Consider the following 24,702-nt stretch of genomic DNA (forward strand, 5'->3'; position numbering starts at 1 on the left):
GAGGCTAGCAACTGAATTTTGAGATACGTCTCATATGCATATGCCGTGTTATCTAACAGTCTGCTCGATACGGAGAAATTTCTACCAATTAAAATGCTGCGTACTTGTGAAGGAGAGTAATATATTCAATTGCTAAATGCATAGTTCTGTTCAGGAGCTGTGGTTCGAATTCATAATAAAAAGCATTTAACATCCCACTTTCTGTGTGTAGCTTATTTATGGAGATGGACAGATAATGCAAAATTGTGTTATCGCCATGTATTTTGTACAGCTAACACATAAGAGCGCAGCAGACTACAGCGGAAATACTAATCATTGTGGTATATTCATGATATCCTGCAATAGCGTAGACACAGACAAATCAAATGGCTTAATGCGTTTGAGTAACGTCATTCTCTCCATTTGACCAAAGGCGATTTTCAGCTACATTTAGACTGGCTTGCGGACCGCGAAACTAAATAAACCAGTCAACAATCGAAAGCTGTCGCAGTTCAGATTGAAAATATAATTTTTAAATGCTCATAGCCCTGGAACCCCCGTCCCAATCAGACCTGAATTCTGCTATATGGCGGAGATTGGCATTGTAATGCAATAATGTCGTCTTGAATAATAATGCCGACGACTCGGCAAGCCAGTAAAAGTATTGGGGTTAATTGCATTTTGTTAAATGGATAGAATGATGTACGCAGTGAACCATTCAGTTTGACTGTGGCCCCACATTTTTGGGGCGTCATGGTATAATACATTAGGATGAAAACAAAATAACATGTTTCAAATATAATAAACACCAATTCCGACGAAAAGAGAATTTCGCTAAAGATCAATCTCCGGTCCGCTGCGATCTTCATTCCTCGGGCGTATGGTGGACCCTCCAGGAAGTTTTACAATCTTTGCCGGACTGAATGAAATTTCTGCAGGTTCATAACTTGAATATTGAAACAAACAATATGCTCATATTAACAAATTCATTCCACTTTAAGCTTTTTGACGGACTCTCGTCAGGAGCGAACATGTTTTTTTTTTTTTGGGGGGGGGGGTATTCATGGTGTTTTTCGACTTCTATGGTCATTTACACCAGGCCGATATTCTTCTTATTTTCCGTGACTGCCGACTTACAGCACGGCCTACCTCTAGGCTTTTTGTAAGACACCGCTGACGCGGATAAGGTGGCGAGGAGGAGCCTAGGTGAACTTCCAACACTTAGATATCGGAATTCGGAAGTCGGACCCGAACCCGCACCCATGGGTGTTGCAGCCGCGGATTATACCACTGCGCTATCTCGCCACTTGAGTGAACATGTGTATTGTGTAGCTATGGTTAACCAAAATCGAAGCAGTGTTTAACCAATCCACAAGGTTCGGAGTGACATTTCAATTTCATTCTAAAGTTTTTACTCGATTCGAGTCAAAGTCAAATTCATCGCCAAGTCCAATCCCAGGTCCGGATGCAAACGATAGGGTTCGAGTCATAATTTTGAGGCGAGAGTCCTAGTCGAAGTTAATGTTTACTGTTTAGAGTTCAAATCATGTCGAATTTATTTTTTTTACAAATCTGTGTAAGTTATATCGACCGGTCACATTCACAAAATACTTTTTTTCGTGGCCTTTACACAACCAATATACAAACATACAATAGTTGGTATATTTCTCGGGTCCATGCCAATATAAGGTAATTTATTTATGGCATAAGGTAGCAATAGAAACCCCCAGTACAAATTTCCTGTACCGCCCATTGCAGAGATAAGATGTCGTTATGTACATTGTGCTCGAACCCAATAAGTCTGAGACCGTATCTGACGTTTGTGATGATAACCTGATTTGAGTCCCAAAAATAACAAAAATTTGAAATCGTTCATCATTCGGTACGATTGAAACCCGAATACTTTTCAAAGTCAAGCGCGATCCTTAAAACTCAACCCGTCTTTGACCTCTATACACATGAGAAAGGCTATCAAATTGAATAAAGTCTTATAGAATGTTCCCAGACCACCCGTTCGAATCATTCGAGTACAAGTCAAGTCAATACGCGAAAGGGACTGAAGTCGTCACCCGAATCATTACAGCCCGGATTCGAAGAAATGAATGAATTTTTTCGTTATGAATTAACAACGACAAGTAAGCAGGTGGAACGCAAATAACACACAGTAAATAGTACGGCCTAACAAAGTCAAAGTTGGCTACAACATTAACAAAAATACGACACAACACTAATGAAATACTCAGAGGGTATAGATATCTTCCCTGTCAGCAAAGAATTCGATGTCGTAACTTTATGATGGTTAAATCAAGAACTTTTAAATGAAGATGCGATTACGGGCAGCTATGACAAATTGGTTGTTGTTATCAATTGGCGCGTTTAGAGTTGTGATGATACAGAGGTGCAGGAGCCGTTTTCTGATCTTAGTGGAGCATGGTATCCAGAGATTGCGATGTTGGGGTAAGTAACCTATGCCCTAACCATGTTCTGGTTATGTTCTTTCAACATTCTGTTGATGCACTGTACATTTTGTGCAACATTAATCGCTATAGTAATCTATTAGATGTGTAGTTCGCTATTTTCTGTGGTCATATTGCGGTTTTTATGCCTCGGAGAAAATTTATGATCCCACGAAGGCTTAGTGAAGGTTAAGAACCACGAGAATGGACAGACAGTTAGATCGTAGTAAACTGCCTTGACTTTGCGCATTTCGCTGCTGTAGGCCTATTCATGAAGTGTTTCAACACGACGCAGTAGTACATCCTTCTAAACATACACCCACCCCATTTTTCTCAGCGCCCCCTATCGCCCAATTTGTAACTACAATTTAATCTTAACTTCAATACTCCTATGAGTCTCATCTCTTTTGACCTGTACATGGACAATTCCTGTTGAGCCAACAAAGTGGGTATGCCAAGTAGGGGAGATGTGGTACCGATGGATCAAAAATTGGAAAATGATCGCTGGCCCCAAAATATTCAGCCGAAAACATCAGGTCTTTTGCTGGCTCTGCACTTTGATACAAGCTCTACCTATCGCGCACATATACATGAATATCCGTCTTTTCAAAAAATATTTATGGACGTTCAAAATTTGATGCTCGAACGGATCATCGGTCCCCACCCGGTGGGTCCAATGGCACACGACCCGGGGACCTATGACACATATACCCTAAAAAACTCAAACGTGACGTTTCTTGCTCAGTATTATATTCTAAGCAGTGGCGGCTCGTGATAATATCGGGGGGTGGGGCAAGGGCTGCGAGCGACTTTTATCAACATGACGTCACAATGGCGTTTTCCAACGTAAAAAAGTAACTTTATGATGGTCACATGAATTTCCCGACAACAGTGATTTTAACGTAGGTGCCGCGAGAGGTTTGCCGGTGAGCCGTGACTTGAAGTGTGGTAACAAATGTTTTATTAATTTATTTTTAATCAAAGGATTATTTTACAAAATGTGCGTGAACTAAGAATCGTCCCTATGCTACGAATCAAGTATCAGGTCATCCTTAGTAGCATGCGTTATGATTTCATGGTAGAGTTAGAGATTACGCAAATCGATAGACCCTAATTTTTCTAAGCCCGTCCGAAAGTGTTTCGTACACGATCCTGGTGTGTTACGACCACTGAGCTGGTGGTTACGACCAGAGATGGGCGGATTCCAAAATTTCGGGATCCGAATCTATCCGGATCCGGCTGGCAATTGGAAATTCAGAGTCCAAAGAAATCCGGCTGGTGAATGTCCAGTCCGGAATCCGAAAAAATCCTGCCAGAACAATGCTAATTAATCATATCACAGCAAAAAAATCCGGCTAAAATCCGACCGTCGCCCCAAATTCAAAATCCGGATCCGTCCGGCCAGGTAAACAAACATTGAAATCCTGCTCCGGCTCCTGAACCGGACTGTGGCCATCTCTGGTTACGACCAGGTGATAATAGGCAACCAAAGCGGAGGCACCCGGCGTACGATTGGATCAATAGACTGGACAACTTCTAGACCTCTCATTTTCGCTCTAAAGGCAACTGCGTAAACTACGTACGGAGCAAAGATTCAATGCGATTCATGTTCGCACTTGACTTGACCTGACTAATTCCAATGACTAGAACTGGAGAGATTGCGTAAGCCTAACTGGAAAGGTCAACGAGTTCGGACACATACGCAATTGTTATCTCATAGATTGGGCCTGTCATATTGAATCCAGAACATCAATTTGAATGGTCTTTGAAGAACTAAGGACAGCAGCCTCGGAACTTCGGTCTCGGAACAACATAGGACATTTTGGCCTTGAAACTGGAGACTGTGACACAACACATACGGCTTACTGTCTATAAGTCTGCTGCGAAATCGCCGTTGGAAAATATATTAATCAATAAATACATGAATAAAAGCCGTAAACTTAGTATACTGTTACAAGAAATCATCGAGAAGTAGCATACGCAATCTCATAACCCATTCCGGTATGTACACTGTCAAAATCAATACAAACAGACGAACACCGAACTTTGAGTAAAATAGATCGAGGAATAGGCTGATCGAATGATCAGCTGTTGGCCGACATCGAAAATGAAATAGCTATCGCATTTGACAGGGGATTGTAAGCAAATGGTTTGAAGGCCACAATTTCACAGTGAAATGGACATTGGCGAACATAAAATTATGTGAATATTTGAATGCAAACCGAGAATCTTGGTTAGCTGTTTCATGCGATCATCGAGATATACCATTGGAAATATCATCACCGATCTCGTTATGGAACGCAGACTATAGATTAGCACGGACCGACACCGGCTTTTGCGTGAGATCCGTAATGACGTAGGTAGGCTAAGTATCGGATCAGCGCGCATCTCTACCATACTCGACCTCGAAAACGAAATAACTGCCTCAATCATTGAGTGTCAACTTTAAGACTTGGCACCGCGTTCGATACTAAAATCAAGACATACCGTGCAAAAGCTCATGACAGATCTAGGTATGGAACATCGTTAAAATCAATAGAGACCAATAACGCTAATTTGTTAGCGATAAATGAAGAGTCAGGTCTTAGTCGACTTTGGAAACAAAATTACCACCCACATAGTTCAGTGACAAACTTAAAACGTGTTACAGCGGTCGATACTAACACTTACCGTGCCAAATGTCATGACCGATCTCGGTATAGAACATCGTCAAAATCAATGGAGACCAATACCGGCTTTTGAGTAAAATCTGTCTGCTGTACTATGTACATGATAGATCAGCACACACTGAACTTCGGAAACGGAATTACTACCCTTATCTTTAAGTAGCAAGCCTGAAACTTGGAGCAGTGTTAAATACTACCTGCACGACATATCATACCAAGTTTCAAGAATTATCATGCTGCGAAACACCGTCAAAATCGACCTATACCAGCAAAAGTCGACTCAACGCATATTACGGTAACCGAGTTCAGATATAGATACGATTGTTACATCACACCTTAGGGGCGAGCAGGCATATTTGCCCCGGTTGCTCGGCCATTTTACGAATAGGAGAGAGTGAATCACCGTTTCTTTATTGTGCGCGGCTTTGAGAGAATAGATAGTGAAAGCTTGTTATGAGCGCTACCGGGGCAAGCCCCGGCTAGGCATTCACAAAGCGAAGACACAGAAGAGAATTCGATTTTCGCAGAGACTTCGCTATGTATGGGCATTTACAAGCGAAAGCACAAGAAGAACGCGGGTTTCGCTGTGATCTCGGTATATATTGATTGCTGTGCGTCTATAAATGGTTAAATTGTTATTGAACAGAATTTTAGGTGGGGCAATGCCCCAGTTGCCCTATAGGACGAGCCGCCACTGATTCTAAGCTACGGCAAGCCAAAGAAGAATGTTTGGTCGCAACCGTCAAAACATAGAATGAATATTAACTCAAATGTTGTCATAAAATCACGTTTCGATTTAGGCTCGAACTTATAAATTTGAGGGTACATACATATTGCCCGAAAATCGACAGTGTGACTTCCAAATACCTCGTTACAGCGATAAAACATCATATGCAATTAATACATAAAGATTTTCTGTACGTAGGCACGTTTCACTTGTTTCATGATTAGTATGCTTGATTATTTTGCTTGATTTGGCTTTTGTATCATCGGTCCCCACCCTACGAATTTTATACATGAATGGAAAAAATTCCACCCAAGGAAGGCACTGAAAAAAATCATAGGTGCCATTATACAGCCTGATACAAGCCCTACACTTCACAATAAAAATGATTGCTGGTTTGTTCGTGTTGAAGGTTACAAAGAAAAATGTAGGTCTAAATGTCGATTTAAATTTAGTTTACACCCCAAAAAACAAAAAAAAACATCTGTGAGTGACCCCATAGCTCGCGCACGTCGATTTTTTTTTTGTATGTGAGGAAAGATTTTGCCAGCTTGCAACTGTAGACAAGTTCACGGTGTGTAATCATGGAATTATCATAGAGAATTTTAGAGTATTTTCGGTCCCAGTGATCCATCGGTACCACATCTCCCCTATATCCCAATCCAACGAGAAGCCTAAAGCTGCTGTCTTTTATGGACCTCGGATTCGAATACAGATGAAACACTCCAATTTCAAATTAAGACAGGGGCTCACTTCATCAAGGATCTAGTAAATAGATCGCATTGGAAGATCACAAAGCAGCCAACTACATACAGCTGGTCCGAAAATCGCTAACTACATAAGGAAAACTGGAAGCACGCATGAGCATTAAATCTCGCTTCCTGTTCAGTCATATTGATATATATCCTGATAGGCTTTGTGATCAGAATGAGGAGCAAAGGGAAGGGTTTTATCAATATATTATTGAATAGTATATTCATATTGAAATATATTAAAATAACAGAAGAAATATATCAGGGCCAATGAGATGAACATATCATTTCATGACAGACTATTGCTGGAAAAGTTCGAGGCATTGCACGACTTTGTTTTAAGATATATTACTGATATTATATTCCAACTTATTACTTTGAATTACAATAGGTGGTTGACATAAAACTGATTTAAATAATGTAAAGTAATTTCAGTAGTATCCAACCAGGATGAATCTAATAACCCTGAATAAATGATGTTGCTATACTATGATTTTAAACAGTGTGTAAAAATAACTAGTAGATTGAATTTCTGAGCTTTCTATCACGACTAAACCGTTTTTTTATATGGCGCACGCAGCGAAGATATGAGATTTAAGTCAAAATACCCAATGGATTATCTTGAAAATCTGGGCAAATTTGAAAAAATAAGGTGATATTCGTAATCAGTTCCCTTCGCCCAAAATCAGCATTCTTACTTTGTCCGCCTAAAAATATGTGCCCATCAGTGCCCCATACCCATTATCAGCATTCTTACTTTGTCTGCCTAAAATATGTTTTGACCAGTGTTGCGTACAGAAAGTGTGCGATTCACAATATAGCCACCAAATTGTATACGAAATGCAGTTTCCGTTAACAGATGGCATGTAGCATTCTTATAAAGTTCAGTCGATAAATGAAATTAGCACTACAACAACGAGTATTTCGAGGTGACTAGAGACAACTATATACTGGTGCCTTCAACTGTGACGATAAACCACTATGAATGTAGATACGTCGGGCTCGGGAGAACTTGCTCCACGGAACAATTCATAATAAAAGAAATGTATTTGATACGTAACTGTAATGTTAGTGAACCTATGGTAACCAAATTGTGTCACGTGTCTAAAACCACACTCCAATATCGTGGTCAATTTAGCGAGTTAAAAAGTAATATTGGTACTAAATATCTTTTCACTTTGTCTTTTTAAGTATAGTATTGTCAAAGGGATGGGTGAGACATTCATATTTATAACAATACAGAATTAATATTCAGTAAGAAATCAAAACATGCCTGAAATGACCGCTGAATGCTTAGCAAATGAGTCTTTTCAAAAATCCCAACTTACTTGATCGTTTTCGCTGAAACAGAAGGATATGTATTAGTCAAAATTATTGACGAGAAGATTTGAAACTGAGCCATTATAGATCACTTTGCACACCACTTGTACTACCTGGTCAAACACAAATATACAGTCTTCTCCTTTTCATTACTTTTGTAATTCTAACCTAGGGTTGCCATGCGTCCGGAATTTGAGTGTTCAAACTGCGTCCGGGACAAAATACCACCACTCTACTGTCAACTCTGATCACGTGGGTGAGACGTTAAAACTTTTAATAGTAATATATGGATGAACAAATATTATTGACAGAGTTCATTCATGAAGTGTAACAATTTTTCACGCCTGACGCGACTACAAACCAGATGCCAATAATCCACTCCTGCATACAATAGATGGGCAAATCATTTCTATTGTGACATCATACTGCAAGACTATTTGTTCATACCTCACTTTAAAGCCCACCAATGGGCGCTAAATAGTGTCCGGAATTTGAGCCACGAAAATATGGCAACCCTATCGTAACAATGCGTGCTTCCCTATTTCAACATGCTTTCTTTAGTGCTAGCAGTGGGAAAAGCACAATGTATTAGGCTAAATTTTGACCATAACAAAATACTGCATCAGCATCAAGTTCTACTGGATATATGGTATTTTTCACCACTGAGCAAGCGACGCTCACCACCAAAAGACTGAAGCAGTTTTCGATTGGATCAGCAAACCAAATGACTGCTCTTAATGTAAGCTACTGTACACTGTAAATCCACGGGTTAAAATAGATATATATGATTTCCACCATAGCGTGGAGTGTAAATAAAGAAAACGACACTTTCTGTAACCTGATCGTGCTTTCACACACTCTTCCGATAAGTCAAGATGAGTTAAACACACTATCCGTATGGAGATATATCCCAGGGTGTAGTGGGCTCCGTTTACAAATTACATGTGCAAACTTTTAGGGATTTATTTGGTTGGTACACCAAAACAGAACCCCTTAGACCTAAGGGATAGAACTCCATAATAATAGGTCCATTTGACTCATTGACACTAGCTGGATTGAGTGTAAAAACACTACTCGTTACTTCAAAGTGCCGTTTCTTGATTCCTATGATACCTTTGGTGGGAATCTGATAAAAGCACCTATTTTACTAACCCCCCCCCCCCATGTATTTACACGAATGTAATGTGATCTTAAAGTTCGTATTTCTTCTAATTTTCAATCAAAAAATCTTTCCCGGCGGCCAACAGTTTAACGTGGACGAATTCATTTCAGCACCAACAACTTTGGTCTTTCTCAAGTTTAACCCTTGCATTTCATCAACCATAGGTAAGATTTACGATTTCACTCAGTCGTTGATTAAGAGCTCAATTCAAAAAATTCACTTGGGTTCCGATTCAATGATAACAAGATAATAACTCGTGATCTGTTACATAGGCTACTCTACAGAGCAGGCATGCGCACTGCTATTCTTTGCGCTGCACAAATATTTTTCTACGATGATCCATTAGTTTATCCTGTACTGAAATACGCCTAGTAACCATTTATTCCACCCATATGTTGTATTGGGAAAGTTGTGGTTCAAACAGATTACTTTATCCGAAACTTCCCAATATACTGGCTTATTTATTTTTATTAGGCCAAAATGTTCAGAAAAGGTTTATTGCATTGTTCAAAAAAAAATTGAAATTCTTTATACCTGGATAGTGGTTACGGAGTCACAAAAATAAATATTCCTGCAATGAAAGACACAGCAATAGGAATCACACTTTGGTCAGCCCTGTATTAATGATGACAGATATTATGGTCTCGCTTTGTTTGCATTAACACTCCAAGTAATACCAAACAGAATGCGGACAACCGACGACGGATTGCCGACAACAGCAACAAGTTGTCGAATGCTGTCACAGCTTCCGAGTACCGACCGACACAAGAGAGAGTATTGCTCAAACTTCAATACACCAAATCTCCACTGGAATTAGGGTCTGGGGAATGCTCTGTTTATTAGGACTAGAGTTTTGAGTTTGAGAATGGTTTCCGAGTAAGTGGTATGAAATTAATTCTCCCACCGATCACACCACAGCTGGAAATAAACTCAACCATTGCATTCACGGCACATATGAATCTGCATGAAGAACGCAGCTTACTCTTTGCTATCCAGGCATAAATGCTGACGCATACGATCATGCCCACTATGCTGAGCGAGCCAATGACAATTCCGGCAATGCGTCCAGCATTGTTACCTAAAAAGAAGTGAGTCGTGTCTTCACTTAATTAGGTCTCTAGATATTAGGCCTATATTCATTTGATGCGTGCCGAGTAGGCAAATACCGATTATAATAAATATGTCTGTCCCGAGGATGTCACGGTAATATCTGCTGCACCAGAAGAAAAACTCGACAGTATGATAATTTTGGATGTAATCAGTATTCTGAATGTATCAAAGACTTTGTCAAAGGCCTGTTGAATTCAAGTTTGATCGCCGGACAGATTCAGACTTTTTTGTTGTTGTTATCGGGTAGAAGGAGAGAAATCATGTCAAATTTTTACCTCCAAATGCGTCGTCATAAGCCCACACCAGGGTTGTAATGACTCGAGTCATGACTCGACTAGACTCGAGTCATTTTCTCAAAAGTCGGAAATGACTCGACTCGACTCGAGTCAATTTGTGTATTGACTCGACTTGGACTCGAGTCATTGCGCATGACTCGAACCAAGTCATATGACTCGAGACGCAGACGACCAAGACCGATATTTTTTCGTAATTTCGAAGAATAGTAACGTAAACACCCTATTGCGATTTCGTTCATTGGTACTAGCACGTGAGAATGCGATCAGAACCTGCTAAAAGTGAGGAAAATCACTATATTATAAATGCCAACCATTCAGAATCACCAAACAGAGTTATAAAAAGTGAGTTTAACAAGATTTTAGCTGGGAACTGAGCAGTCAACGTATTGACTTGGACTCGACTCGAGTCATAATACCATGACTCGGACTCGACCCTCTGATCGATGACTTGGACTCGTACTTGACTCGGTGGTGAGTTGAAAATGACTCGACTTGACTCGAGTCAAAATTATAAAAGTGAAATTGACTTGTGACTCGGAGCCTTGTGACTTGGTTACAACCCTGGCCCACACATAATCCTGAATATAAGAAGAGCTTCATACTATAGCAAAGATAAATAAGTTCGTATCGTTCATTGTTCCATAGGATTGCGGCTGTATTGATTGATGATCTATGGCCACTAAACCTAAATTGGTTATATATCCATTACAAATTACCTTGCAATCCGAAGAATATTCCAATGGATATAGCCCAAACAACTACGCAAGTACCTTGGGCACAATATAAAGCTGTGACCTCCTTGTCCCAATTATAAACTGGAGAATGAGAATGTTCGTATATTCAGTTACGATTATGTCTAAATATATCTCTTACTCACATCTTTTTCTTTCGTAGATCCGTATCCCTATAAATAATACATTCGACAAAAATCCGATGACGGAAATGATAATTCCAGCAAGATGATCTGTATCTGTATCTGCAAAATAGCATATCTATAAAATATTGCATCTCTTCAGACAGCATGACAGTGACAGCACTTGACTGAGCATGCAATTTTCGGAGAAAAGTGCAGTCAAAATTCACTTGCGTTGAATCGTAAACTGGATGCAATTCACTAAACAATTCTAAAAAAATATTGCTGTTAACCCTATTTCATGATATGGTTCATAATGAGAAACTTCGATATGAGTTTTACGCCCGAATTATAACATATTAATTCCGTCGCTCGCATTTAAAGGATATCGATTCACTCAACGAAATGGAGATATTCTGTCATGTGTACAGAGAACGGAAGTGGACCAAAAGTGCGATCACACCACACCATTACATTTTTCCGTTTGGTAGCTCTATCATGCCACAAATCATAACTTTCTCTCAAAAATTTTTGTTAGTTAGATGGATAAATAAATACAAATAAATTGAGGTATACGCTAGGAGTAACCGCTAGAAGCAAACAGGTCCTTCCGAACCAGGGTGACACAGATCACAGATCTCTTTCAAGATTTCAACGAGTCCGTGAGCTCATTAGGTGTTGGCGGAGTTTAATAACAACACTCGTGACTTGGTGTTACAGACATACCGATCGCTCACAAGGGTAACCAATAACAGAACCGCCTCCGGTGGTGACTTGAATACCAACAAATTGTCACTTATTGTTCCAACTCTAATCTTTTTAAGAGTCTAATATTTTCGCAACCTTAATATTACTTGACTTGACCAACTTTCAGCTCCGTTTTCGGATTGTTTGCAGAGGTGGTCAGTAACGAAGTACTTCTACTTTTTGGAAGTACTCAAGTAGTTTTCCTCTACTTCTGGTACTTACTCAAGTAGATCTGATTTTCTCTACTTCTACTTCTACTTCGTAATATTTTGTGATCTACTTACTTACTTTTCGCTATTTTCAGTTTGTCAAGTAGAAGTAGTTTAATCCCCCAATACGAGAGATAGCCTGAGGAATTTCGGGGCTGTTTTCACGGAGTACCAACATTTAATATTCATAAAAGTCAAGTAAAGCCCAAAAATTTTGTTGCGCTTCGCGCACAGTAGTTATGGAGTCACAAATATGTTTTCACAAAAGTCTCAGTAAGCAGCCCATGACGTGTCCTGCTAATCTGGAAAATTCGACTTTTTTTAACGTTACAACTGTTTTAGCAGATCACCTTCGAAGCTTTATGGGCAAAAGACATGAAATATATTTTCCGCTTTTTAGAAGGGGTATATGTATTTCACTTTCAATTCCGAGTATCATAGTCTGATTTCCAATTACTTTCAGTTCTTTTGTCCGCAGAACATACATGTTGATTGTTCAAGTATAAAAGCAAGTGTAGTATTGACTCTATTTTCCGAAAATAAAGCTACACTAAATATAAATTTTATGATCCGCAATATTTGTTATTATAACGTGTACTAACCGCACAAAGTGTTGAAACGGTATCCGATACAACTTCTCAGTATTGCTATTCGCCTAACCTTGGGGCCTTATAATATGGGGTAGGGCGCCATGCCATGATATTCTCTAAAACGGGGTCTTCTAGTAAACAAAGGATTAGTATCGCATTCTTCTATCAATACTATAATTTGCATCCCATGTCCGAAAGAATGCTTATTCTGTCTAAAATTGATATCTCATGGGATGCTTCAATACGAATCATGCTCTCTGCACCTTCCGCATAGCTCAATTTACAGCTTTTGACAGTCCATGCGAACGAATTGAGACTGTTTTCAAAACTACTTACTTACTTGAGTAGATTTAAAGTCAGTCAATTTTACTTCTGCTTCAAGTAGTTTTAGGTGCCTTATGGAAGAAGTACCTCTACTCGTACTTGAGTAGATTTTTTCTTCGCTACTTCTACTTCTACTTGAGTAGCTGTCTTGACTACTTTGACCACATCTGATTGTTTGTTCGGTCGCTATATGTTTTCACACTTCGGAATAGTGGTTGACTTTAGTTGTATCATGAGTATCATGAGAAAAGTCAATCAATGTGCTAATTTATCAACTTGAAATGAAACTCACTACACCAGGGGTCACCAACCTTTTTGCAACCATGGGCTACTTTTGGGTACTGATTGAATCGACGGGCTACCGTTTACTCCCATTGTTTGCCCGTATCAGACTGAATTTCCGTTCATTTCAACTAGCTAGCCACCAAGACTTTTTAAGAAATCACGAATTACTTCGCACCATGTTTATATGAATTATACAACAACAGTCAGATCAAATTTTGAAATAAATCATATCACACGTTAGACTGGACAGTGGACATCATGTTATCTGTTTCTATATCAGTCAGTGGGAGGCCTGGCATTGCATGCTATCTACTAGTGCGCTGTACTCTTGTATGCAACTTGACACTGCAACTCTGAGTGAATGTTCCAGGGGTTCATTAATGAGACATGTTCCGTGTTTGTTTTTGATGAAGTTCATGTCCGCACAGGCTGATTCACAACGATAAATTGAACCAAACACGCTTGCAACCTTCATAGCTGCTGCGCATACACCACTGTACTTTTCCGTGTCAACAAGGCACCAAAAGTTTGCTGCAGCCTTGTGGGCTTTGAGGTGGAGGTTATTTTGCGGTGTTACAATTTCAATCTCCAACTGTTCAGCATCCAGACATGACAGATTTCATTATACCTGACAGCAGCATCGATTACAGAAAGTTAGAAACATGGTAGGCTACTACACTGCGTTGAGTGTAAGAGAAACAAGCTGTGTCAAAAGATACAATAGGCATACGTAATGGACATACAGATATTGACTATCTACTAGTACTTCACCGCTATCTGCTACCGAATAGTAATGTTGCTTACTACTTTGGCATTGTCCTGGACGTCGAGCTACCATAACGGAACCCCCCCCCCCCCCCCGCCATTTCGAAAAGACCGTGGATGGCATTCCGTCATGTCGCCTGCATGGGCAGTGCGCCGTATTCTACGTCTTCGATATCTTGTGATTATATTACATCTTGGTATAGTAATAATTGTAATTGAGTTTGAGGATATTTGATAGCATCATTTTAAGTGTTATATATATATGTGTTGTCATTTGTAAGTTACGTGTTAGCCGCTAACAGTTAGCGTGATTTAAACAAGAATAGCTAAGTCAATCAATCTATATATTTAGAAGCTCACTGGTAATAATCTGACGAATATTGGTAAATGCTGCTATTCGAACTATTTTTTAAACAGGTTCGCGGGCTACTCATGTGGTCCTAGCGGGCTACCTGGGGCCCGCGGGTACCACGTTGGTGACCCCTGCACTATACACAATTCAAGTTGAATCTTACTAGAATGCGGTAATTCGTCACCTCGACGCCAATATAATATTATTCAAAGTCTATACATGTCACTGTGTTATAATCGTTAATACGAATAGTGTTTCTCGCTTGTAATATTCGCGTATTGATTTGAATAATGACAAATCACGAAATACTACAACTTTATTAGCGAACTAGTTATTTTTTTGTAGAAGCTGGTAATGTAAATTCTATTCGTCTCGACATTTCAACATCTTACCATACTCCAAAGAGTCACTTACGAAAACATTTTCAAGTTAATCCGTATGAAAAGTATTCAAACTGAACTTTTACAAACACCACATCCAACGCCCCATGTCAATATCAGTTGTATTCATCATATTCCATTATTCAACTGTAAAGTGGTTACTATTCTATAACAAAAAGTAATTACTACTCGGTGCACACGACGAGATTTGAATACTCAGTCAATGGCAGCAATTCCTGCAAGTGAATCCGCATGTTATAATGTAAGACATCGGTATGTGAGAAACTCTTCACGGTCGTAGTTATTACCACATTGATTTTCTAACTTATCCGACTTATTCAAAGAAAAGGAGACACGATTTCGCTAATATACACAATCGTTACGACTGCAAACTATATATTAATCAATCTCGGTCGTATTCACATATCACAGACCTGTGTTTTTATTCCATCAGTAAAATGTAGTCGTATTAATTTAATGATAACGTGCACACGTAAGAAACATTACCGCGATTTTATAATTGATCACCCGACTTAAGGTACCAAAAACATTACCGAGATTTTATAAACTGGCCATATTACTCAACTCATCTATCAATATCAGAACGCAAGTCCAATACCAAAACAAAAGTACTTTTTTAGGTTATTAAAAAACAAATCATTCGTTTTCAACTTGTGTGTTTGAGATTTGTATTCAGAAATTCATTCTGTATTCAAGTATATCACAGACGTATTAAACTCACTAGAGTTGTCAACCTAAAAGTACACGCACGCTCGATTTCCATTTTAACCGGCGGGAAAGAAGTTTAATAATCGATTGCAATGGCATATCCAACAACCCGCACAAAGCCTAGTGTCGGAATGTGCGACTGTGAATTGAAACATGCGCACATTACACAGTATGAAAATATCACTTTGGGTATCGGATAGCGTTGGGACCCCGGGAAATCCCGATCCCGGGATCCCGGGATTTGAAGCAATCCCGATCCCGGGATTAATCCGAATGAAATCCCGGGATTTAAAAACAGCATAGCAAGGCTTACGCAGCGCCATCTCTCTTATGTTTGTTATAAAGCACTGTCACAAACTCTACTGATCGTCTAAAACAGTGGCCTCAAACACGCGGCCCGCTTCGGCACTTTCCATTTTCAAGTATTCGACAATATATAACTGGAAAATATCTTATTTCCGATTTGAGAACTTAACATTCCCTTTAAAACCACTCCAAAAACCTGATTTCTATCACATGTCAAATGCCCGCTAGCTGCGAAATTATAACGCGACAGCTTTTATGATGACATGATGCATTTGTCTTCTCGTATGGTGTCTAACTGCCTATAACTCATTATATCGCCAAATTATGCCAAGCACAACAATATTTCTATTAAAATATTTATTAATATGACTATTTCGTGAATATGACAATAGTGAATCACATTTTCACAATGTGTATCGAATGCCAGTCTGCAATGTCCGTCAAATAAGGCCTACTTGGAAATAATATTACATTCCTATTTCATACGGATGGCCAACCTGCGGCCGTAGAAGGAAATTTGTGCAGCCGTGGACACGCAATTCAATTAATATCTGTTGGCGGGCGTCGACATCAAATTTGTGAATTTACGATTGAACTCCGGGTTTATTGATAGATTTTAATAAATCTTGAAATTTCCTACGCGTCATACGCGATTCAGTGACTTCATTTTTCGATTTTAATATAGTATGTCCCTTTGCGATTAGAGCCCCACATTACAGATTCGAACAGCAGAGCGAAATGATGCGCCCCATATAGAAACACAAACTCGGAATCGTGCACTCCTCTCTATACCGACAATCCTGATGGGAGGTCAAGAAATAACAGCATGCAACAAGGTGACTAATAATAAATGGCCCACCCGAAGATGCATCATCATGTATATCTTGCCCTAAAATTTTGAAAACACCCCATCCATTAACTCTACCGGCGAATCTGATCACACGAGCTGAGGAAGGATAAATATTCTATAGTAATATCACATCCATATGGACTCAGAAAGGATAAATGTTTCATAGTGATATGTCAAACTACCAATATTAATCACGAAATTCATTAGCAAATGTGAAAATTTTTTCTAGCTTCTCGCGACAATGTACAGACCCATAACATGAACAGTTGAACACTGAACAGTGACCAGTGACCACTCGCGATTTCGGTGCGTATAACAAGACTATATGTTGAAATATATAAGTCTGGAGCTCACCAGAAATGAACAGAGACATCCTAATATGAGCATTAGCTGTCCAGCTAGCTCATTACGACTATGCCCTGGAATGCGGCCGTAGGCTTCATGGGTAGTCGAAACGCATCCGTGAATGGTCAAAAGGTTGGCCGCCCCTGCCCTGTTTGATGCTGTGGCCCGCCGAGACGGCCGCGTTATCAGAAACTACGAAATTGCATTGCGAACAAATTTGAGTCTGACACCCCTGGTCTAAACGATGATACTCTTGATGCTCTGATGTTTTTGTGTCAATATTGAAAGGAATAAATGTTGTTTGTGTAGCTTATATGTGTATTTTACTACTTTTCTAATCCCGGGAAGGTGCAAATTAAGCTACAAGAACGGTGCCGAGCTTGAATCATATTGATGCATACCAGGAGGTATTCAGTTTTCGACAGCATATGCATTCGTCCGCATCATGGGATGAAAATGATAGTATTGATATGGAAATGCGATACTAATCCTCTGTTTAATCGAACAGCACGTTTTAGAAAATATCATGGTATAGCGCACTCCCCCATGTTATAAGGCCCGTAGTTTAGCCGAAGAGCAAAACGGAGAAGTTGTACAGGATACGGTGTAAATACTTTGCGCGATTAGTAAACGTTAATAGAAAATATGGTGGTCGTAAAAATGCCATAATGTGTAGCTTTATTTCTGGAATTAAAGGCATTACTACACTTGTTTTTACATTTCAACATGTATGTTATCCAGACAAAAGAACTGATAGTAATTAGAACTCAAAGTATATATGATACGGGGAATTGAAAGTGAAATATAAATACTACTCCTAAAAGCGGAATATGTATTTTAAGTCCTTAGTCCAGAAAATTTCAAAGGTTGATTCGGAAAAGCCATGGCCTGCTAGAATACGATATGATAAGTAGGACAATTTTTATTGACATGTCAAAAAAAGTCAAAATTAGGTCAAAATTGTAGCGTTAGGTCAAAATTTGTCAAAATTGTTTACAAAGTCAAACATTTTTTGACCTCTGCATTTCGTATGTATCGTAGATTTTGCGCTGTCGGTGAACTTATCATTTGATATTTTACAGCTTGTAGCCTACTTTATAGGCCTACCGTTGTAAACGGACCATCGTCTGCTCATTGTGAATCATAAATGGTCAAATGAAACAAATAGTGACATGGGTTTATGGTCAACGTACCGCAATATCCTAGCTGAAGCAAGACTGCTTGGACATTTCATGGTTCTTATATCAAGAAGCGCAAGCTGAAAAATTGTGATATAGACAGCATCGTCAGAATGAAGCAACACGGTTTGTCACCAGCAGTGTGCACACAACTTGAGTGTTGTCAGCCAACAAATGCTGCTGTTGAACGTTCTTTCTCCGTTCTTGGCAAGCTACGTAGTAAGGACAGACACTTTCTACCCGAGAATGTAGGAAAGGATCTTTCGTTGTACTACAACCAATTTTAATTATTTCCACTAGAATACGAAATGTAACTACTGGAATTCTTCATAGGGACAGATTTCGTTAAAATACTAGTTTTTCATGTAAAAATCTGTCAGTTTTTGAGCCAAAATAGTTTTTTCAGGCCAATCTACTTTGTAAGGACAGACAGTTCCAACCAGAAATGAAGATAAGTAGTACAATTTTAATATTATTTGCGAAAACACCTAATTTGCATACGTGAGGTCAAAATTTAGATTTTTTAGGTCAAAATCTTCCGTTTTTTAGTTAAAAAAATTGCCCTAATGATAAGTAAATGCTAGATAGCGAAGCAATGGTTTCAAACGTGATGATGAACCATATATACTGTGATGAAATATTTCATATGGGCGAAGGGCGACAATCCAGTGTGAACGGAACCACGTCAAACCGCTATCTAAATTATATTCACCGATACTGTCGTGAAATCATAATGGTTATTCCGTATCCTCTGAGCGCGAAGCGCGATGAAAAATTTGGGCTTTACCCAACTTTCATGAAAATTAAATGTTGATACTCGGTTATCTCAAGCTATCTTCATGATTGGTGGATTAAACTATACTTCTACTTGACAAACTGAAAATAGCGAAAAGTAAGTCAGTAGATCACAAAATATTACGAAGTAGAAGTATCGAAAATCAGATCTACTTGAGTAAGTACCAGAAGTAGAGGAAAACTACTTGCGTACTTCAAAAAAGTAGAAGTACTTCGTTACTGACCACCTCTGGTATTTACATCTGAAAGTCTGGAAGACTCTGTTAAACGGACCGGTAATCTTCAAATAGCTCTGGACTGAGTGTATGTGGAAACTAAGAGATGTTTTGGAAGAGTGTTTTTACTGGATTATTATTTCTAAATATTGTTTCTTGAAAGATGTTATGTAATCGTTGTCTTGCTGATAATACTTATTTATAAATATGGTAACGCAGAATGATTGTGAAATATGGTTTATCGAATGTGTTATATATAACTACTCACACTTAGCGGTAGGAACCCTGCAATGTACTGAGGTTTCACGGTCACAAAATCAGGAAGGTTGCCTGTGCGGACTGTTATTGAATATTGACTAGTTATACCTAGTTTATGTGCTTTGGCATAAAACTAGGACCCTCGAGACCACTTGAGTTATGTAGATATTTAAAGGCGAAAATCAGTTGTTTGCTTGTGACGATTCTTAGTCAACATACAAATGCATAAAAAACTTGATCAACCCTAAACAAGAACGTGACGATGTAATGAGCCCTCGACAGAAGATTAAAATTTTTGATCTTGGGTTTATTATGAATACATTAATAAGAATATAGAAGACTTGTCAAATTGCACGATTTTAAAAGGCTTTAGTAATAAGTCGACACATTTTATGAACGCATTGTTGCTATGGTAACATCGCTTCATGTGTGTAAAGTCTAAGATTGGAGTATTTGGTTGTATTAAGGTACGCATCTCTCTGGGGATGAATCAGGCTTAAATATGTACAAATATGCTATATAAGACTGGACCCTAAGGTCATTGAAAGTTCAGACACTTCAAAGACTGCACTACCTGCAACAGTGATTTACCAAATTGAATTACACTCAAAAGAACACAGAAAAACACAATATCTTTCTACCAACACAAAATGGAGGCAATCAGCCGTGGAATTGTAATTCAAGGCGCCTGGTAATTATTGTTGGTTCTGGAAGATTTCGTCTTCAGAAGAGACTGGACTTATAATCATACGACCGTGGTCTAGCAGTGGAGCTACGGTTATCACGTTGGTGATCATTTTTATCATGTTCTTTCACCTGTCTGTTTTTGAGCAGTTTCGTCTGAACTTTTGGATCCAGATTGGATGCATCCCACATTTATTAAGAGTGGGGAGGTGAGCAGTAATCAAACATGATGTTATTTTTGCTACGAAAACATAAAGAGGACACTCGCACCCTCCGCAAAAACACTCGACTGATGAAGACCACTCAACAACGACATCTAACGACTCGGGCTAATAAAGGTCAGGTGACCGCCCTTGTCCAGCATCAAGCAAAACTCGTGTAAAAGGTGACGTCCATTCTGCATAAGACGGCAAAACTATTCAAAAAAGCCAGAAGAGACGTCAAGCAAACGAAAACTTATTTGACTACCCTCCGGATGGTGACTGAAAATGTGAGCCAGTCTCCAGGAACCAAGCAAAATCTGGAGTGGCCAGGAGTGAAATCACAGGCCGGGTTGCAAATCCGTTAGAAATGCAGACGTGGACAAAAGTCGAACCAGCGGCACCTCTTCCGGAGTACGGGTACGAGTACATTCAGCCGTCGCCAGGAGTCACGGAAGATATGGGGTTGGAATTCGCTACTCACCCGACACCACGGTCAATGACAGAAAGAGTATCGCTCAATGCGAACGCAGATCGTCATATTATACTGGGGACTTTGTTAACGCCCCTCGATCAAGAAACGGTACCACAGGTATTATTATCTTCTCGACGTCCAAAATTGATCGATAAACAACAAGGTACATCCCTAAGCACGCGGCACATAGGTATAATTGTCGCGTCTCCAGTTGGAAAATACCAATGTTGCATGGTATGATCTCTTAACTGGTCAAGCATACGAGCAAGCATAATTTATTTATTTATTTATCAATAGAGCTCGATGATGCGGGTCTGAATAATGTAAATCCACCTGCGAAACCAATTACTGCGGAAAAAGCAATAATGATATCACCCAGATATAGGCTGCTTATTTGGTTCATGATAGCTGTTTTCCGATAAATGTTACATGTCGATACAGTAGCAGATAGTATATTTATAAATGTCGTAGGCCTACAATACCCACTGCTGATAGATCAGAAAATTCCATGAAGTCGAGATAAAGACGCAACAACAATTTTTATTTTCAATTCTATTTAGTTTGTCCGGAGAACTTGATTACATAGAGGAAATAAATGTTACGCTGGTCAAAGTAGTCCGCGTTGGTACTCAAGTAGAAGTAGGGGCAAAGTTGTGAATTTCTGCATGTGTGAAAAACCTATTTCAGTAGTACTATGGATTAGTATACGTCTTTCCCTACTGAACATCTATGATTTGACTAAGCTATTAAGTAGAGAATTCATGAAATTACTCGATAGAAATACAAAATTGAAGTTTTTGCAGATACTAATCCGATCGTGGTGGAAATTAGCTCTATACCAGAGATGAGCGGATTTGAAATTTCTATGTCCTAATCCAATCCAAATCCGAACCTTCAAATCCATATCCATATCCTAATCCAAACTTTTTCATATTCAAGTCCATGTCCAATCCTAATCCGAATCCAACTGGAAATTCAGAAAAAATACTAATTTATGCAATGGAGGGATTCGAAATTTTTCTTTCACAACCAACGATTCACTTGATTCAAGATAACCTAGTAACCATAAGTACATTAATAACTGATCTGAATAAAGTTTGTCGCCATTCGCCACACGATATTTCAATCTCCCAGAAAATTGGTAAATCCAATCCACATCCTAATCCGTTCTGAAAAAAAATGTATAATCCAAATCCAATCCAAATCCGACAAAATTTCACAAATCCTGTTTTTTCAAAACCTAATCCTAATCCATGCTCATCTCTGCTGTATACACGGGCAATTGGCTACATCGACAATCATTATAAAAGTGAATCGTTTCGTGAAGACACGGCAATGTGTAGACAAAGTGCTTATGACGCTTTGATTCTGCTCGAATGTAGCAGCATTACGTTGAATTGATTTTCATCCACTAGATAACATTCAATGGTTTCCGTCAAAGCCCCTTAATGGTTAACAATTGAATTGGTGCATTTCAGAAGTATAATTTCCCATTCATAACGTGTCGCGTGGGCGGATACGAGTTGAGCAATTGGATATTCGACAATGGCTGCACAAAATGCTAATATTGCGACAGTATTCGCGAAGTTGATATGAATATTAGGTCGTTAAATGTCATGTTTTATATTTTAAGTCGCACCCGTGCCACACTCTCGAAAGCGCCATTAGGATACGCGCTAACAAATGTGATGATGAAAATGAGTTCGAGTGCAAGCATGGAATTTGGGCACATCGGTTATAGGATGTGAGTGCGATGTGTTCGGAAGTTTTAGGACGCAATTTCTTTCAGACCTGAGGCCGTAAGTGACGGTAGAGGCAGGCGTGCTTCGAAATCAAAGATTACCTAAGGCAGGTAATCTCGCCTCATTCATAACGGAAAATAGGCAGCCAAATTATTTTCCTCGTGTTTCGAAAAAGCCCCAAGTTTCGGAGCACGCGTTGATTGGGGATAGAACAACTGAATGCAGCGATGAATCCAATACCCGAGTTTCACAATTAAACTAATGCAGAATGTATTAGGGAATTATATAACATAGCCCACCCTTTTAAAAAAAAAAAGTGGGAGGAGAGTGCTGGCCGTCTATGTATGGTCGTAGGGCTGTTCAAAAATAACTTTTTTTTGGATTCCATCCATTCAGTGATTAAATTGTTAGGTTACCCCAAAAAATATTTGACTCAATTTGGACTAGTAGAAGCGGAGTTATGTGAATTTCTCGTTGATAATTCTCGGATTATCCACCAATCAAGGATAATCCGCTCCAATTCTACTAGTCCGAATTGAGTCAAATGTTTTTTGCATCGTCTCTGAAGACAGCTCAACAATTTCATGGGGTTGACAGAAAAATTTGAAATTTTTTTAATTTTCCTGTATAAATTAAAAATTTTAATTGGATCCGCGGAGCCCTATACTTGTTAGAATTGAACCGAATTTGGTGTGCAGCGTTTTTTAGGGCAACGTGACAATTTAATCACTGAATGGCTGGAATCCGGAAAAAAAAGTTATTTTTGAACAGCCCTACAAAAATGGTCATATGATAGGACAAACACCTGAATAGGATTGCTATAAACGTATTGAGACTCTATGTAAATGACTTAACTCGCAAATGTTTCGTATATCCAGACTACGGGGTGAATCGATATGAACGGATCGTCGATATATTTAGTTCACTACTAAACGTGAAGACAAAACTGGAAATCGACCGAGGGTGTTACTTTTGAAATCGCAATAAGTAATGCTCGAATTCGGATATAATTATAGTCAATTCCAGATCCATAAGTGATTTTTGGCCGGGGGTCCATCACTGTGTATCATTAAAATTGATAGAATAAAGTGATTTATTATACGGATATATTAGAGGAAGGCTTGAGATTGTATATAGCGAATAACGCAAGATAAGTTTCTGAAAGTCCTATTATTGTACATAAGAGTAAAAATATGATTTGGCTTCTGAGTAGCATAATGCCGCAACCTGTTAGTATATATTTTAGATCTGCAAATCGAAAATTGGCGGAAACCTGAGGCCCAGGGAGTGGCTAATATCCGGTAAATTGTTTATATAAAATGCAGGAAGCTCGTGGGAAAAAATATCCATAAGCTCAGTGATTAGCAGTCATAAATATAAATCATATGAAGCTGCGATCATTTGCAGGCGATCATGCGATCATTTGCACCACGCTGTCGTCATAGGCTTTAGTGCGCCCCCATGATACCAGATAGTACGGTGCGAATTACATGTATACCTATGGTCTGGGCCATCTATTTCCCTTAGGAAGTACAAGTTACGGTAAACCATGCACTAGTGCCCATCAAAGCATACAATATCGCAGATCCAGACAGTCACCATAGCTTAGGCTTACCATATTTTGGAAATCTAAAAAGAGGACACTTTTCCAGAAATTTGCAACTTGGTAAACCGGAGTAGAATCTCAAAAACCGGTGCATTTTTCCCATTTTGTGATCGGTTGACTAAACAAAAAAAAAAAAAGGTCATCACTTCTGCTCAGAGCTCAAAATACCGTTTTCACTCCACATTGCCAGGCAGGTGGATGGCTAGAAAAAACGGTCATTACTTCTCCTGAGAGCTCAAAATACCGTTTTTCTCTCCACATTGACAGGTGGATGACTAAAAGAAAAAAAAGTCATTACTTCTGCTCAGAGCTCAAAATACCGTTTTTCTCTCCACATTGACAGGTGGAT

At 39.1% G+C, this 24,702-nt stretch overlaps 2 protein-coding genes across 6 annotated transcripts in view; one reads left to right on the plus strand and one right to left on the minus strand.

Moving 5' to 3' along the window:
* Nucleotides 1-243: 243 nt before the first annotated feature.
* LOC145451175 (uncharacterized) overlaps nucleotides 244-24,702 on the minus strand; it is a 31,638-nt gene continuing 7,179 nt past the window's right edge. The window contains exons 3-6 of one of the 5 annotated variants that reach the window (XM_080329674.1): nucleotides 11,343-11,441; nucleotides 11,182-11,280; nucleotides 10,042-10,137; nucleotides 244-911 (exon numbers count right to left, since the gene is read on the minus strand). In XM_080329674.1, coding sequence (XP_080185800.1) covers nucleotides 814-911; nucleotides 10,042-10,137; nucleotides 11,182-11,280; nucleotides 11,343-11,441 — 392 coding nt within the window. In that variant the 3' untranslated portion in view covers nucleotides 244-813. Of the gene's footprint in view, nucleotides 912-4,323; nucleotides 7,919-9,160; nucleotides 10,138-11,181; nucleotides 11,281-11,342; nucleotides 11,442-24,702 lie in introns of those variants that run through there. The other 4 variants (XM_080329676.1, XM_080329677.1, XM_080329673.1 and 1 more) reach the window with 4 other exon arrangements.
* The window catches only part of LOC145451167 (4-galactosyl-N-acetylglucosaminide 3-alpha-L-fucosyltransferase 9-like), a 100,775-nt gene continuing 96,169 nt past the window's right edge, over nucleotides 20,097-24,702 (plus strand). Inside the window, exon 1 of the mRNA XM_080329666.1 lies at nucleotides 20,097-20,113. The gene's annotated coding sequence lies outside the window, so the exon portion shown is untranslated. The remainder of the gene's footprint in view (nucleotides 20,114-24,702) is intronic.

Source organism: Botryllus schlosseri, chromosome 11 (genome assembly GCF_051294905.1).
Source record: "Botryllus schlosseri isolate E-star chromosome 11, Bs_hap1, whole genome shotgun sequence".
Classification (NCBI taxonomy): domain Eukaryota; kingdom Metazoa; phylum Chordata; class Ascidiacea; order Stolidobranchia; family Styelidae; genus Botryllus; species Botryllus schlosseri.